We start from the raw sequence: 18,972 nt of genomic DNA on the forward strand, positions 1-18,972 counted from the left end.
ATCTAAATTCAAGCCAAAGACGTTACAGATTTTAGGCCTTGTCGGAACCGAGATCGGTGTCATTGACATAAATATATTGTCGTTGTCATTAAGAATAATATAACCTGTAATGAAACGCCTCATCGACGGAATGAATAATTAGGTATCCTTCACGATATCCGCCGACGATACGCTAAACGATGTCTACATATTAAATTATTCATACTCGTAATCCGTAATTATCACATCCGTAGTAACTTATTGTGTATCGCAAAAGGTTTTTTTTTTTTTATTAATAATGATAAAATTATTATTGCCCCGCTTGCATTACTGGCTTTTACTGGCCTCTACTATTGAGAGATGATAAGATGAAAACATGTCAGGCCCTCTAGTGGCAAGTAGTCAAGTGGCAAGCGCTTCCCTCTAAAAACCATCATGGTTTTTTTTTTATGGGTGAAAATGGAATGATAACCCCGCTTGTGCCAACGGGATACGCTGGCGGAGCACCAGTGAGGGGTGATAGATGAGAATGAAAACAGGCCAGTTAGCCCATCATGATGAATTCATCAGGAATTAACCATGATAGTTTCCAGGGGGAACCGCGACCTGGTTGGGGTCAGTTAGACCCCATTACAAACAATCCCTTTCCCCACTCTAAGAGAACGGTTATATCAGTTAGTCCATCGTGACGAATCAGGAATAACCAGGGATTTTACAACCATAGTGACCAGAGGGAACCGCGTGGATGTTGACCTTGAGGAATATTACTAGCAGCGCAGTTACTAGAAAGATTTTTCATTCGCAGGCGCAGATTTAAAAACGAATTGTTTACGTTAGCTCCATCTTTTGTATAATAGTGATATTAAGAGTAACATGTTTATATCTAAATAATGACATCTATTGGTTATTGTAGTTTTGACAAACAGCTCCATCTAGAAAAATTCAAAACGATCCATAAACCATAAACAATTGGAACTGTCATTTAGGACAATTTAAATAAATGTATAAAATTTTAGTTAATTAGTATACTTTAATTCTGTTTTCTTAATATATAATAAACATAAATTTATTATTTTTTTAATAAAAAGGATTAATTTCTCAAAAAAAATTATAAATATTGTTGCCAGCATGACATTCTTTTAAATTATTATCAAATAATTTATAATATTTTTGTTTTATAATTAATTATAATAAAATATTTTTCTATTTGTTCAGCAATATGTGAAAAAGAAAATGAAGAGAAAGTAGCATCCTTGACTAAAGCGGAAAATTACTCATTCAATTTAGTATTCGAAATTAAAAAGTAAATATAAACTTGTCTATGGAAATACAGAACGGAATCTTGTAAAAGATTAGGCCATTTCATAAAACAAATGTATAGTAACTCGCAGAAAATATCCTCGGGACAGTTGTATTTATTTCAGCTTTGCATTTTATTTTAAATTGAATCGTGAACCGCATTGTAGGTCAATTGAAAAGGATTCGTCTTCAACTCTTGCGGAAGGGTTAGCAGTCTCGATTCTGCAATAGAAAAGATTTGCATTAAGAGGAGACAAGGTAAACATCGATTTTAATTTTTTCTCATTTATTTGAATCGTTTGACAAAATTATAGTTTAGGATATTACATACGTAAGAGGTGGTGTATTGAGTGTTTATAGTGTATTTTTAGTGCATCCTTGTACGAAATGAAAGTTTGACTTTTGCCACATATTCTTTCGAATGGCAGCTGACGGACGTACATCTAGTTACGAGAGTAGGTACCTATCTAATATGCAACGTAAACCGTTCAATGTAAATTCATTGATGTTATTTTCTTTATTTTGGTTGTGATCGTTTGGTTATAAAAGTATACACACCCATTAGTGAATAGAAGATTGAATTGTTTTTCCATTGATAAAATGTCAAATTGTGGACTTGTCAAAAGCTGGGTTGAGTCATTGTTGCAATCCATTTATCTCTTTAGACCCACATAATGTTTAAACTATTTATCTTACCAATCTTATAATATGAATTACTTTCTTTAAGATAACATTCTAAGCTCACTTGTCATGATTTTTCATGTTATGATGCTACTAACATCACAATACTTAAATAATGTTTTTTAATGACAAAGACTATTATATATCATTGTTTTAAAATGAATCATAATAATATTATAGGTAGATATATATTTTATTATAATAATATAGACATCATTATCTATGAATAATTTTTAACTATTTGTGTGCTTTGTTTACTATAGTTTCATTCTTACACATTAAACTTTATTATGTATTATATTAATATTTCTAACTTATTGTTAAAACTATTCTGAAAATAATGGCATTAAATATATACTTCACATGTATAATATAAGAATAAATGAACTATGTAAATTTTCAAAGAAGCAATATATTTTAAAAACCCAACATATGGGAATATGTGTTTGAAATCCATATAATATTTATAGATTCATAGTGAAAAAAATCTAATTTAATCATCATAATTTCAATATTCTATTCTGTTTCATTTTAATTTACTTCATTATATTTTCATATGATTATTTTTCATAGGAAAGTAGTAGGCTTTGTCTGTGTGAATCGGTATATAAAGTATCTTATGTGTTAAAATAAAACCTATTTGACTACCAAACTTAATTCAAATCTATTTAGCCATTTAAGTGTGATTGAGTAACAAACAGAAACATCTAAACACCTTTACAAACTTTCACATATGTTAGTATTAATTGTACTTAATTTATAATATATTTAAATGTGTATGCATTTTTATATTTTGCATTTAAACTTAATCTTCTCATAATAATTTAACTGCTTCACATGTCATGTTAATGTAAGAATCTCAAACATTTTTGTCATTTGTTGAGCCATGTTCCTCTGAGAGAAAAATGTTCAGTTTTATTATTAGAATTCTTCCTTAAAATTATTTAAATGATTTTGTTCTCACCCTGTATCACTATAGGTATTAAACTATATAATAAATGTTAAGAAAGATGCTTCTAAATTACAACTGAATAAACAACAACAGTATTATTATAATCTTAGCATTTTCTGTGATTGTATGCTTTATATACAGACCAATATATTGAAGACCATATATTCTCTTTAAACATGTTGTAGTTTTGTGAATCTTATAGAGAATTTATAATAAATGTCAAATTGTTCATGATATAGTTAAATGTATTATATTATCATGTTATGTCATTTACCATTTGTATACTAATTTGGTTTCTATTGATTTATTTATATATTGTTTTAAATCTAATAATAATTTAATCTAATAATCAAAAACATCATAATATAATATATTAATATAATACATATAACTATATAATGGATAATTAAACATTTATTATAAATCTAAAAAAAATCTAGTTACCATAACCAGTGATGAGATCTAGTAATATTTTTTATTTTATTATTTATTTATACATCTTATTTTTGTTAACAAATCTCTGGGTTTTACATTAACTATTTAATAATTACATATAGCTTACTGTGGTTCTCCAGAATGTATACAATATTACAAATATATTTAGAATAGGTGATACATTAAATAATAGTAATTCATACAAAACCATCGACATATCAGCCATTAACTGTCCACTGTTGAACTTAGGCCTCCATCATAGACAGCCATAAGAAACAGTTCTAAGCCATCTGCATCTACTGACTCCCTGTAATGTATTTGAGGTCATTGCTTCATCTGGTGAGGGTCATCAAATACAGTATTTTCCTACACAGATTGATCGCTCAGAAACCTTTCTTCACAATTGATTGTCGGTTCTTCAAGCTATGTTATTAGCCCATAGCCACTTCAGCTCGCTTATCTTTTGGATTATGTCAGTCAAATAATATAAATTAATTCATTACAATTCTATCAATGAATTGAATAAATATTAATATAACAAAACAAAATACAATTTAAATATTATGTAGAAATTTTATTAAAGTGCCATTAACATTGTTGTAAATCTGTCATATTGTGTTATTTAGAAATTATTGAATACAATAGAATGATGTGTATATAATTATTACTTAGCCTTAGTTAAGTGTAAATTTTCACAACTAATTAAGAATGACCAGTTACAACTCTATTGGGTGGTCAAATTGGTGTCCGAATTGCTTGATATGTGTACTGTCTAACCCTGGAGAAAATCTACTCCACATGTATGTTTCAGGGAATCAATAAATATAAAATGGAATAAAATTAATTTATTTTCTTAAAATATAACTGTAGTTTAAACAAGGTACAGTATAAATATAATGAATATGGTAATTAGGGTTTAATAACTGGATTCTTAAATAGGTTATTAAAACTATTAAGGCGCCACAGTCCCAATCTACTTGGCATCCTGTAGATTATTTAGGATAATTTCTTGTGGTGTCTATAGGAGTGGATTATTTTCAGCAGTGGGCAATGAATGGCTAAAATTAAATTATGATCTGATATATATATATATATATATATATATATATATATATATATATATATATATATATATATATATATATATATATATTAATATCAAAGTATATAATTGCATCCTTTATTTCTATACTGTATGTAATGTTAGATTATTTTCCTTATTGTTTCTATTTACAATTTTCCTTTTATCATAAATTATCATATATGTTATAATAAATTATCATAAGATATATATAGAATTAAAGATGTGTGGAAGGAGACATTTATCACTTTATTCTCTTTGCCTATTTTATATTAAGATTTTGCTGTAAAAGTAACAGCTTTTCTATTTTAACAACATAGATGTAAAGGAGAAAAGACATAATTAACACTCGATATAAGGCTTTGATTCTTTGAGCTAAGATAGTTTGCACAATAAAATGTAATATTGTATGAGTCACCAGTGTAGTTCTAGAAGTAAACATTTCCCATTTAATAAATTGTTTGGTGAAGTGTGAGAATGGCAAATATAAATCAAGTATTATATGTGATACCTCTGACTATCCCATAAAGGTTTACACACATATCGTCATAATCGTAGAATATTGACGGATCTATATATGTAATATTCGTCAGATCCGTCAGTATACTATGACTATGATGATATATTTTTATTTATTTTCTTTATTCTGATGCTTTATGATAGAGTAATTTATTAATGATCGTAATGTAATTGATTTAGTTATAATCATTAAGAAATTGCTCCAACAATTAACTAAGTTATACTATTCAGGGTGTTCACTTAGGGAAACAATTTAATCACGAGCTTCTCAAAGTGTAGATATATATGTAACGAGCATCGACAATATATAACGATTTTTAGTGTCGGGTTAGATCTTAAATTTTTATACATCAATGTTTGTAGTATAGAAAAAGATTTCTACAAGTAGTTAGAAACAGAATACACCCACGTATTTCCCACGGCATGAACGTGGGTGAATGTAATCCTTATTTCACTTATAAGGGTAGTTTGTGGGTGGCCTCAAATATATTTTAATATCAGATTATATTATTTCATTAGCTAAGTTATTAATTTAATAATTGCTCTTGTAATAGCTAATGATGTGGCTTCTCATTATTTATGCTATGTTACTTCATGATTATTTTCAACTGGTCAAACAGCTTCGTTTAATCAAACTAAATTGGTTCGGTAATGTACGTATTTAACTTTTTTTTTTTTTAGTTCAATTTAATATTCTTTTTGTTATAATTGAAATCCCTGTATTATTTTTCACGGAACAAAGTTTAAAATTATTATCACATTAATTTGTAAGTGCCGATATGGAAACGTCCATTCCTTGGGATTAAATTGAAATAACATGGTATTGACGTGTTTACGTAATTTTTTTTTTAACTACTAGGGTGATATAGCATACGGCCCGCCTGATAGTGAGCGTTTAACGTAGCTTTTGAACGTCAGCAATACCGAGGATATAATACGCGCACGTTATTAATATTGAAGAAACTTCTTTGCCCCGGTGAGAAGGGATTGTGAATGATGGGATATAACTGTCCCATGTCCCATTTCTAGCAATGTACCCTGTCAGGTCCACCTCCATGCAGTTTCCTCTAGAAATCATCGTGGTTAAATGGTGATAGGGTGTTAGTAAAAAAAAACTATGAGGATAAAGTTAAGTTACTTGGCTGTATTGAGGGTACAATGCTAGCAAAGGGATTAGCATCTCCTTTACTCGGAAAAAGTCTGTTATTTTTTGTTTGATTCCCATTCGATTGCGTCAAAATTAACCCTTACTGATTTTTACGAATAATTTTCAACCGACATTAAATTAAAATTGTGTTCACGAAAAAAATAGACTTGAGTTATAGGAAAACGAGTTATTGTGATTTCTAAACAAAACTACTGAACCGATTTCGATAAAGTTTCTACTCCACCAATCTGTAAGTATGTCAAAAAGAAAAATATTTTTCAAATTGGTTTACAACTGATGGAGTTATGAAATGAAAAACATAAAAAAAAAAACAACCGTATTGATAATCTCCTTCTTTTTGAAGTTGGTCGTAAAGCAGGGAGTTCTCAATCCAGTTTCAACCGTAAAGCAGTTGTGTTTGCTTGGCTGTATTTCGGTTTGATGGTTGGGATATGGTAATGAACTTACTGGGTACAGATGAATAACATATGAGTCCTCAGGAATGGCAACGCATGGGAGGTATCATACAGTATACTCTGTTATGTCCACGGTACTGCTCATGTCTGTAGGCGACGGTTACCACTTTCCATCAGGTGGGCCGTCACCTTAATAAATCAGTTTGGAAAATTTTTTTTTTATGTAAAAGGATGTAACAATTTCATCAAAATAGGTCATGGGGTCATGGTTTTTAAATCGGAACAACTAATTTTGACGTTATGCTTTTTGGCGTTGATGTTTATGTGGCACGGGTATTTTCTTTTCGTGCAACAAAATCTTAAATCAACATAACTTTCTTTTGTATGGCAGATTAAAAATCCGCTCATTTTTAATTTTCAAGATTTTTATCACCATTTGCGATAACTCTTGTCAAATTTTGAGAGCCTATATTATGTAAGTTCTTATTTAGATCAAAGACAACATTTGACGTTACATTTCTTTGGTTAATTGCTAAATAAAAATTGGAAAATTACAAATATGGGATGTCAAATTGTGATTTTGTTCCATTTTGTATATTGAGAGCGTACTTGATAGAAAGTGGTAACATATTGCACATTATAAAATACACCGTAACGTCCATAAAAACACTCATGCGTAGCCGTTCAGTAGGGTAAAGTTGTTATGCCTCTATACTCAGTAAAATTTTAATCAAAAATATTTCAAAATCATCAAATTCAAATCATCTTATTCAAATAGACTTGTTTACTAGCACTTAAATCGTCATTATTTCTAATCAACTGCAGGATTCGGAAGGTTGTTATCTGTTGAGAAGAGTCCGCAAGAAACTAAACAGTTACTTTTTAAAATTTCTGTTAACATTATGTGTATTTATTTAAATGTACTATGTCTAAAATTACATGGTCGTTAAAATCCCTTGCATGATGGACTAACACCATAAGTGACCATCTAATTCTATACTGTGTTATTTATGTATTATAATAAATAAAATTTGTATATAGACGGACGTTTGTCAGGCTCAATATAAAACATCTAAAGTCTTTGTTTGCAAAAGATAATACTATATTATGTTATTATCGTATCTCATCTTATCATTTCTTAATTCAGAAGTAGTTATCAATTATCTACGGAAATATTAGGCATTGGTTACGTAGTAACTATTAAGTAATCTGTTTATAGGTATTTGGTCGATTTCAGATAAGAAATATAAAAAATATATATATACATAAATATATTAAAAGATTCGCTTTCATGTTTATGTTTGGAATTGATACGCTTTCAACACTGAATACTATTTTTTTTTTGATGGGTGATAATGGAATGGTAACCCTACTAGCGCTATTGGTATACGCTAGATAGACACCAGTGAGTGGTGATAGATGAGGATGGAAGTATGTCATGTAGCTCATCGTGACGAATTCCACAATAACACGATAGTTTCCACGTGGAAATTGACCTAATAAGTATAATAATAATTGTGATTACTTCGTATAATTGTTTATGTTTGTAGTAAGTTTACTATTGTAATCTTTTTTAGGAAACAATAAAGAGTATCTATCTATCTATCTAATAGGGTATATTGTTGGCAACGGAGGCTGTTAAAACTCAAATACTAACAATCCCTTTCCCCCTACGTATAGAGATTAGATATATGATTATTTATTATTCTGCCAGAATACTCTTAAAATAGTACATACCTACATACGTTTAAGTAATTGAAGCGAGTAAGCGAAATTGCTGGTGTTTTCCAGTCTTATCATTATTTTGTCGTTCTTTTATAACTGGCATTAAAGAATAAAGTTATCAATTATATTCTATTTTTAACCGGTTTTAAGAAAAAAGGTTCTCAATTCACTTATATTGTTTTACGTTTATTACTCAGAACTAAAAAAATATTTGTTTTATCTAAAAGGGTATACTTTCAGATTGATTCCATAAAAATTCCATCAAAGTCGGTTCAATCATTTAAACAAATGAACATAAATGGGTTTTCCACGATTGAAGTTTTTTTTTGTGGAACTAAATGTATTATTTTATGTTTATGTTATGCATAGGTACTCTTTTTAATGTCGAACCAATTTTAATGATTATTTTTTATTTTAAGGTGTTTCGTACTTATTTGATAATTTTTTTTATTATTTGTTTGAAAATATAGTGATAGTTAAATTTTATTCTTGCACTGAATTGTAAAATTGAAGGAGCCGAAAAGTCTACCATAATTCCATACTTTGATTGATATTTTGTATAACTCTATACAAAATATTACTGAATATTTTGTATAGAGTTATACAAAATATTTAAAAATGATGAAAATTAAGTTTTCTTCAATAAAAAAATATTTACCTATTTTTTCAATAATAGACACAATTTTTGATGTTGCGTTTTTTGTGAAATAAAATCTTAAATGACTTATGCTAATTACTTATTTTCAACCGACTTTAAAAAGAAGGAGGTGCTCATTAAGCTGCGCACTTTGTATCGTATCTAATCGTAACTACGACCTCTAGGACCGCGGGTCACAATCAACACATTGAAAAACACTAACTTAGAAGACAAAATTACCTACTTTTAGTTGATTTGACGCGATTTTTTATTCATAAAAAAAGAACTGACTTCAATTGTGATAAAACCAGTTATTTTAATTTAAAACTACAATGAACCGGTTTTGATAAAATTTGTATGGGGCCAATCGATAAGTATATACTTTCAGATAAAAAAAGAAATTTCTAAATCGATTTAAAATGACGCAGTTATGAGGTAACAAAGATAAAAGTAATACAATCGAATTGAGAAACTCCTTCATTTTGAAGTCTATTGATAAATGAACAATCATTATAATAACTGTTATAGTATTTTAATATCATTTCTGAATTAGAAAAATAAAAATATAAATAAATATTACAAAAGTTCTTATAATTAACTTATTAGAAATAACACGTTGATTTGTTATATATTAATTTATATGTAACAAATCAACGTGTGTTCTCGGCTTAGAATGGGTCACCCCTTCTTTTCCCGTGGGTGTCGTAGAAGCGACTAAGGGAACTTAATACTAGAGGGATGGGCAGCAGCGTCCGTCGTAAAACATTACCAAAGCCTAACCGCGTTTACCAACCCGAATGCCAAACGTGGCAACTACTGGTAAAACTATAATAGAGCGTGTCATAGCAATTAGTGATTATATTTCACGTTGATCTGAAATTTGATTAACAGTCAAGTATTCCTTCCCACAGTTTATTGGCATCGTGATATTTTTACCCTTATTCATAACGTTTGCAAATAAAATAAAAGATCGTACGATTTTTCTATATCTTGTTAGTCATTTAACATCATGCATATCTTGCTCTATAATCGACACGTGGCTCAATTAGTAAACAATTTTGTTTTTTTTTTATCTAATTTGTTAATATAAAGTCAAAATATTAAGAAATTTAATAATTTCTTAATGTTTTATTGCATATTAATGTATGCAATAAACATTTTTATAGTTTATTTGACTACAACAACAAAATACATAACCAAATTTTGTTGAAATTATGTGACGGAAATATTCTCTAAATGTAATTAGTGATAAATGGAAACATTGAATCAATTAATCGGTTTTTTATTTCTATTATTATTGGATATCAGTAGACTGTCATATGGACGGCTCAATTGTTCGTTTGTTTACTACCATATATGCGTATATGTATTCTCAGTCATGTCTTTGTGAAGCTTTGTTCGCATCCCGGGTGGGCACGACTCATTTGGCCTCTCCCAAGCCTATGTTTTTCATAAAATAAAGTTCTTTGTTTGAAAATTTTCACAATATTTTACACCGCTCTAGCCGCTAACATTGATACTCCTTTCCACTTTGGGTTTGCTGGAAGAGAACTCTTTTAGAGTTAATCTCGCCTTTGTATATTTGATTACCTCTGTCATATTTTTATGTATAATTGGTGTGTACAATAAAGTATTAAAAAAAAGTGTAACAAATCATAAGATAGCTAATTATTTTGGCCACTGTTAATCAATAACGTTGTATATCACAATTGCAAAAAATATATATATATATATATATATATATATATATATATATATATATATATATATATATATATATATATATATATATATATATATAAATGATATTACACTGTATTCCGACATGCTCAGGAGTTTGTTTTGCTCTAATCACCTGCAATCATGGCCTTAACCCGATGACTCGTAATAAGAACTGTGTTATACGCAAAGACGTTACAACTTTCGTACAAAACAGCCGTTGTGACCTTTGCTGCCGCCTTTCTAATATTTAATCCTTACATAATGAGAATCATCGACTCTTTACTTAACATTATCAGTGCCGTAACTTGAAATATCTAATTTGATACGGGCCTATGCATATTGGTGTTGTTGATTTTGTAAATATTTGTACGCTATATATATACATTACGACGTAATCCACAGGTGGGGTAGTCAGTACCTTTATTGAGCGTTATTGGTGTCAACGTAACATTCATACTTTTCTCTGAGCATATTTGTATCTAATGTGCAATAACAGGTGTTCTTTGCCGCCATCTTTAAGAATAAATGGGTTTTTGTTTGGTGTTAGTAGACAACAATGTTATAAGCAGAGATTAAGTATTCAGTATTGGGTGATTAACAAGTTGTCAGAGTTTATAACTGGGCATTTTGTTAAAATTGTGTCATCCTTTGCTTAAAAATAATTATTAATAAAATATTTATTTGCTTTAAACAGACATTTAACGTAATAAAGGCCATGTGACAGAGCTTTTGTCATCTGTTTAATTGCCTTATGATTATATAATTTTATGGTTATACAAAATTAATGTCAAAAAAAGAAACTAATATATTTCAATAGGTACTCCTCCAATATAATGAAATAAGATCAATAATTGCATTTTGCATGTCATACTAATCAATTATAAAGCAACATGAAGTCCTAAAATGTTACATATTATTTACAGTGACAATTCTATAACTATAGAAAATCGAAATAGAAGGTACAGGGTGTTTTAATGCGTTGTAGTTTTCGTAGAGTAGACGGAGAGTAAAAAAAAAACAATATAATTTTACAAATAAGTACCTTTTAATTTTGAAAAAAAAAATACAGTCCTCAGGAATGGCAACGCATGGGGGTATCATGCGCGAAACACTCCTCTGTTATGTCCATGGTACTGCTCATGTCTATAGGCGATTGTTACCACTTTCTATCAGGTGGGCCGTTAGCTTATTTGCCATTCTTAGTTGCATAAAGAAAATAAGTGAAAAAAAAAAATTACATAACAACGTTATTATCAGTTGTTTTTTATTCATGTCTTGCGATATAGTGGGATCTTCGTTAAAAAGATTCTTTTTTAAAGAAATATTTACGATTCTATCTGTATTGTGTACTGACCTTCAAGGTCAGTGAAACTACAGTTTATTGGGGTCCAAATAACGATGTATTGTTTCGTTATTGACAGTAGTTGTAACGCTATACAATTTTTTTTGCATTATTGTATAAAAGTAAAACAAAGTAAAATTTTTAATGCTGATTTAAAAAAAAAGTAAATTGTAATGATTATGAAATTTAATTATTGTTATGAAAGAGCGGTTTCTCCTAACACAAGCAATCTTTGCTTAACAGGAGATACCAAACCCTGTAATATAACTAACTTTGTATAAAGAAATAAATTTATTTATTATTATTATACTGTTTCAATACAAGGGTAAGAATGTAAACCAAACACCTTAGCAATTTTTTCAATCTATATTAGCTGAACCCAAATTAGAAATTTATGAACATCTCTGTAAATTATTGATGCCCATTAATTCCTCTCTTTAGCAAAAGTAGATAAAGCTTTATTTGAGAAATCAGTTCAGGGTACGATAGGGTTAATATATCTGAAAAAGACCCTAAAAAAATTAGTTTTTCATTAAATAGAAGTTCACTATAGAGAGTTTATACTGTATATTTTATATTAGAAAAAATATTTTATATATTATTGTGTTGGTGGTAAAAAATAAACTTACTTTACTGGAATGTGGTAGCGTCTGACTATACACAATATATAATAGATCTAGGTAGTAATGATAACAGAATTGAATAAAAATAAACAATGGACTCTCTGGTGTATTTAAACTTTTATTCTAAAATTGTTCTCTAAGCCTAGTGCAATATTCCTCTAATTTTGAATATATAATTAGAGAACGGTATAAAAGAGAGTTTTATCATCATAATCATCATCATCATCATCATCACCATCACCACAACCACCACCATATCAGCCTTTAACGCTCCACTGCTGAGCATAAGCCTCTCCATTGGGGGGTTTTTCCAGTAGTTGCCACGCTTGGCATGCGGATTGGTAACCGCAGTTAAGCTTTGGAGATGTTTTGAGAGAGAGATAATGCTGCCCATCCAACACCCTCTCTTAGTCGCCTCTTACGATACCCACGGGAAAAAAAGCGGTGGTCTATTTCTATGCCGGGACCACACGACTCAAAAAGAGAGTTTATATACAATTAAATATTTTCTAATTGTAATTATTAAAAGACTAAAATTAATCTTGCAATAACATACATATCGTATATGTATAGCATTTAAGAACATTCAAATTTCTAGCTAGCCGTGTTATTATTATATTTGTTTTAAAATATTACCGTATAAATTATATAAATAGTAAACAGAAGCGTAAGATAATTTTAATATTGTTAAATAAATTGAATTTTAAAATATATCAGTTAACGAATTATCAATTAGTGGACGGTTTACATTTTTCGACCAATGTCGTTTTCAATGCACCAATAGCTTGCCGTTTCAACTAAAATGTCTACTGTCTTATTTCACCTCAATAAAGATGACAAAGCCTCCAGTAATGTCAAAGTAGTTTGTTGCCTTGAACTTGAGAATTGTCTTAACGTTACAATTTGTTCTGCTAATAATAGAAAAAAGATTTGAATTTTAAACTAGTTCTTAGCATGTTCATTACAAAATATAGTTTAGGAAGTATTGGTCTTTCGATTGAAATATTGGTTTATTTCAATCGAAATTAATAAAATTTAAATTAATTTATATAATTAGATTTTTTATTTTTGATACTTTGTGAATGTAGTCCTCATTGCATTCACATGTTTATTGAAAGAAATAGTACATATTTTATTATTTAATTATAATTCGCTGTGTTATAACTACATAAAATATCAGAAGGAGACTCTGTACAGAAGGCTTTTGTTTGGCACCCTTGTACCATCCGTATTTCTATCGTGAAGCAGTTGTGTTTGCATGGCTGTGTTTCGGTTTGAAGGGTGGGATATGGCAGTGAATTTACAGGGTACAGAGGAATAACATCTGAGTCCTCAAGCATGGGGGGTATCATGGGCGAAACAGTATACTGTTATGTCCATACTATTGCTCATGTCTATAGACGACGATTACTACTTTCCATCAAGTGGGCCGTCAGCTTGTTTGCCATTCTAAGTTGCATAAAATAAAGATAATGAAAGTCCGAAAAATTTGCTACACGGACCGGACATATATCGTCATAGTCGTAGAATACTGACGGATCTTTATATGTAATCTTCGTCAGATCCGTCCGTATTCTACGACTATGACGATATATCTAAGATCCGATTACTAATGGAGGAAAATACTAATAGTAAAATCAATACGGACTAAATTGATAAAAGCAGAAAATATAAAACTAAATGTTATTAATATTATAAATGTGAAAGTTTGTAAAAATAGATATGAATGTTTGTTATTCTTTTACGTAAAAAGTACTAAAAGGATTAAAATTAATTTTGATAACTGAGTAGTTTATGTTCTAATTTAGAATATGGATTACTTTACTGATTCATACGGGTGAAGTCGTGGGATACCTAATACATATATATTTTATATGACCAAACACTTTTTTTATTTTTATCTGTATTCTCTATAGTCTAATCTGTATTATAAAATCTTTTTTTCCAGGTTACAGTGTAAGCTGACATTGGTTTGCATTTCACTGGAAGTTACGGAACCTTGAGCTCTCGGGATTAGGATGTCAGTGCTGAATCAGAGTGGAGAAGAGCAGGTAAAGAGATTGTTGGTTTTTCCTAAACACGATTATCTTTGTCTTAATTGATTAAGTTCAATGTATTATTGTCTAATATTATAAGACTGTCATAATTTTTAAATTACCTATTTCGCCATGAAGATACGTTTTCTAAATATCTCAAATATATACTGGGTTAGATATAAAAGTTATACTAAAGCCAAGCTCAATGATAGTATTAATGAAACTTAAAAAGTTGCTCCAAAAGTAATAGTCAGTCTAAAAAAATCCATATTTTTTTATTTTTTTTTATACCACTGAGGTGGCAAGCAAGCGTACGGCCTACCAGATGGTAAGCGGTTATCGTAGCTTATAAACGCCAGCAATACCATACAGGGCCATTACGCGCACGTTGCCGACCTTGAAGAAACCTCTACTCCATTTTTGAAGAGCCCCATATTGGAGTCTTTTGGAAAAACAACGACAAGGAGTTCATTCCATAACCTAAGTGTTCGTTTCTCCAATACCGCGCTGCATGCGACCATAAATCTGATAAAATAAATGTAATAAATACTAAATCGATCACGTGACCACGTCACTTGATAGAACTTTTAAAGCTTATTTAGAAATTTTGAATTTGTTCTTTGAAGTTGTTTAGTTTTATGAATATTATTACTTGATTGGTGTTTCAATCTAATCGTAATACTTTGTACAAAAGTCGATTGCTTGGGTACCTATCTCCCATTCGTGTTTCAATCGTGAAGCAGTTGTGTTTGCACGGCTGTGTTTCGGTTTGAAGGGTGGGATATGGCGTGAATTTACTGGGTACAGAGGAATAACACCTGAGTCCTCAGGAATAGCAACGCATGGGGGTATCATGGGCGAAACAGTATACTCTTTTATGTCCATGGTACTGCTCATGTCTATAGGCGACGGTTACCAATTTCCATCAGGTGGACCGTCAGCTTGTTTGCCATTCTAAGTTGTATAAAAAAAAATTCAATTTTGTGACAAAAATGTATATATTATTTTCAGGTGGAATGCCCCTTGTGTATGGAACCTCTGGAGGTGGACGACCTTCACTTCTACCCGTGCACATGTGGTTATCAAGTATGTTTATACTATACTAGCTTTTTTTATATATAAGCAATAGTAAAACCAATGAAATAGATTACTTCTAGATAGCGTTTCATTATGAAGCATACACAAATTTTTCAGTTAGACCTTCAGAAATACAATAGTGAATACCGCATCCAATTTGGTGCAGTAGTTTTCGCGTGATACCGGAACAAACATAGATACAAACAGACATACAGCCAAAATTTCTAAAATTATTTTTTTACATCTACAGACATCATTCAGTTTCAATTTTATTATATTATTAAGAATATACGAGGTTTGTCCGGAAAGTACGTATAAAAGTTTTTTAAAAATTTTATTTTACAATTATTCAGTAAATCAATTTTATCCCCTTAGTACTCCCCCTGTGACATAATGCACTTTATTTTATTAGTCCTCTGGTTGTAGGTTTCTCAGCTGCCCCGTCGTAGCTTTTTTTATCATTACCAAATATATTTTAAATACAAATCCGGCGAATAGGGGGGGGTGTTCGGTCACCGTAATGGAATTTTTACTATATATTTTTTATATTTGATTTCGTGGACCACGGTTTTGCCCAAATTAAGCTCTTCAGCCACCTGTCTGACCGTTAAACGACGGTCCCCATTAACACAAGTTCGAATTCTTTCCACGTTTTCGTCGGAATGTGAAGTGGAAGGACGTCCTGAACGTGGGTCATCTTGAACGCTTTCTCGGCCCTCTCTGAATCTTTTTAGCCACTTGTGGACGGTTGGTTCCTTCACAGCATCATCCCCATAAACTGTTCTGAGATCAAAAATTTCACGGCCATTCTTGCCGAGTTTCGAGGAAACTTGATTCTGCTCTTCAACGGAAGCTCCATGCCGACGGGGTTTCGTTAAGAGGTAACTTCACAGATGGCGTGACAAGCCAGTTCGCACCGCACGGCGGTCAGACCAGAACTGAAGCATTGTTAGGGACATAAGGAAGGGGTCCTGCGCTTACCTGGCCTCCCCACTCCTCTTTCTCGCATTCCAGAACACTTTTATACGAACTTTCCGGACAGACCTCGTATTACCTATATTTTAAATACACATTTTTTTTTATCGCATTAAGTCTCGATAGAGTATTTAAAATATGTGTAAACAACGCGAAATTTAAAATTAATTATTGTCTACACATTGGCCGTGTGGTCCCGAAATAGTTCACCCCCCTTTCTTTCCCGTGGATGTCGTAAAAGACGACTAAGGGAGGACGAGGAATGGACAGCAGCGTACCTCTTAAAACATCTCCAAAGCCATAATGCGGTTGCCAATCTGTCTGCCAAGCGTGGCAACTATTGGCAAACCCCCCTAAGGGGCTTAATTTCATCAATGGACAATTAAAGGCTGATATGATATAATGATTGTCCGCTTAATGATAATATTAATACTGGACATTTCACACATAAATATTTGAATTGAATTGAATGAATATTAGTTAAAAGTACAGTATGCAAATGTGCGGGACTAATTAATATTTACATATATATATTTACTATACTGGATTTTCTATTTGCCTCGTGGCTGATTTATAGAGTACGTCGTTAGTTGTCAAATCCGCTTTATGTACATTTACTTACATAATTGTGTATTTAAGTTTCAATAAATAAATAAAATATATATAGAGCAATGTGGACGTTTCAGATATGTCGGTTTTGCTGGAACCGCATACGGGAAGGCGAGAACGGCCTCTGTCCGGCGTGTCGGAAGGCGTACCCGGAGAACCCTGCAGACTTCACTCCGCTCAGTCAAGAGCAGGTAAATTTACTAACTCTGCAATCTGTTACTTTATTTTGCATATTTAATAAATGCTTGTAACATGATGTTAGTTATTTAAACTATATAATCAACTGGCTATATCCTGCGGCTTTACGTGCCGAAATTAGTATATAAAGTATACTATGTTCTAAGTTAGGATTTAATCTACTTGCATATCAAATTTCATTCAAATCTGTCGAGTAATTTTTGCGTGAAAGAGTAACAAATATCCATATATTGTTACAAATTTTCATACTTATAATGTTAATATTTATTTAAATAACTTCATACAATAAGGTACAAAAGGTGGACTTATTGCTAGTAGGATATATGCTAGTCTAGTAGATAGATAGAATTAATATAAAACTTTTTAGTTATTCGCCTATTTTATTCATTCAATTCATATTTTGATAAAAAACAAAAGCATAGAAGAACAGAAATTCTCACATTTAGTAAACTAAGTCCCGAGGTACCATTTTCCATCAGGTAAGCCAACAAATTGTTTACTATTTAAAGTTTCGTAAGAAAATGACGTACCGAGATTGTTAGATGCATAAAGTTATTTAATAACTTTATATGGACATGGAATAAAAACTGTTTGTTGGTATATACTAGTGTTTTTTTTAATGGGTGACAATATAATTGTAACGCCGCCTGCGTTAATGATATACGCTAGCTAGCAACCAGTAAGGGATGATAGGAGAGGATGAAAAGCAATCATTTAGCTTATCTTTATGAATTCACCTAAAATTAAGCATGATAAATTCCAGGGAGAACCATGTCGAAGTTAATCTGACTGGATATATTGCTAGCATTTATTTATTTATTTACACTTTATTGCATCAAGTAAAAAGAGTAATAACAAATACAGTAAATATTAATGAGAAGTGATACAAAAGGCGGCTTTATCGCTAAGCAGTCTCTTCTAGACAACCTTTGGGTAGCGGACATTGAGAAAAAGACAAAGGGTAGGTGGCGCACAATTATATATTACAAACATCCCCCCCCCCTCCTTATGCACTGATGGCTGATCAATGAGGGATAATAATTAGAATAATTAGTAGCAGGTCCATTGGTCCATCGTGACTAATTCTTCAAGAATTAACCCTGATGGTTTCGAAGGAAAAACAATTTGGAGGTTAACCTGACAATCACTTCCCTCAATGTGGTTGGTTTATAATATGTATATAATGTATATGTTTGCGTGTGTGTTCGTGCAGGTGGCGGCAATAAAGACGGAGAAGAAGGCTCGCGAGCAGAAGCGGCGCAACAAGACGATGGAGTCGCGGCGCGCGCTCGCCAACGTGCGCGTCGTACAGAACAACCTCGTGTTCGTCGTGGGGCTGCCCGTCCGCCTCGCCGACCCAGAGGTATCTGGCTATAGCATATTATATACATCGGCTACAACTAAACACATATTTATCTGTGAATGCAGCACTCAGATTGATTCTGTCACATTATTCTCTGAATTTAAATTTGATATTACAATAAATTATAAACTTTTGAAAATTTCACGTCGCCCCTTC

The 18,972-nt window shown here is 31.2% G+C and overlaps 1 protein-coding gene across 5 annotated transcripts in view; it reads left to right on the forward strand.

Annotated features, from left to right (window-relative positions):
* The first annotated feature begins 1,286 nt into the window (after nucleotides 1–1,286).
* LOC113519400 (uncharacterized) overlaps nucleotides 1,287–18,972 on the forward strand; it is a 29,476-nt gene continuing 11,790 nt past the window's right edge. For 3 of the 5 annotated variants that reach the window (XM_052897189.1, XM_052897191.1, XM_052897192.1), the window contains exons 1-5: nucleotides 1,288–1,536; nucleotides 14,507–14,609; nucleotides 15,606–15,680; nucleotides 17,333–17,446; nucleotides 18,667–18,816. In XM_052897189.1, coding sequence (XP_052753149.1) covers nucleotides 14,577–14,609; nucleotides 15,606–15,680; nucleotides 17,333–17,446; nucleotides 18,667–18,816 — 372 coding nt within the window. In that variant the 5' untranslated portion in view covers nucleotides 1,288–1,536; nucleotides 14,507–14,576. Of the gene's footprint in view, nucleotides 1,537–14,506; nucleotides 14,610–15,605; nucleotides 15,681–17,332; nucleotides 17,447–18,666; nucleotides 18,817–18,972 lie in introns of all 5 variants that reach the window. The other 2 variants (XM_052897194.1, XM_052897193.1) reach the window with 1 other exon arrangement.

Source organism: Galleria mellonella, unplaced genomic scaffold (genome assembly GCF_026898425.1).
Source record: "Galleria mellonella isolate WM207_F2 unplaced genomic scaffold, CSIRO_AGI_GalMel_v1 utg352, whole genome shotgun sequence".
Classification (NCBI taxonomy): Eukaryota; Metazoa; Arthropoda; class Insecta; order Lepidoptera; family Pyralidae; genus Galleria; species Galleria mellonella.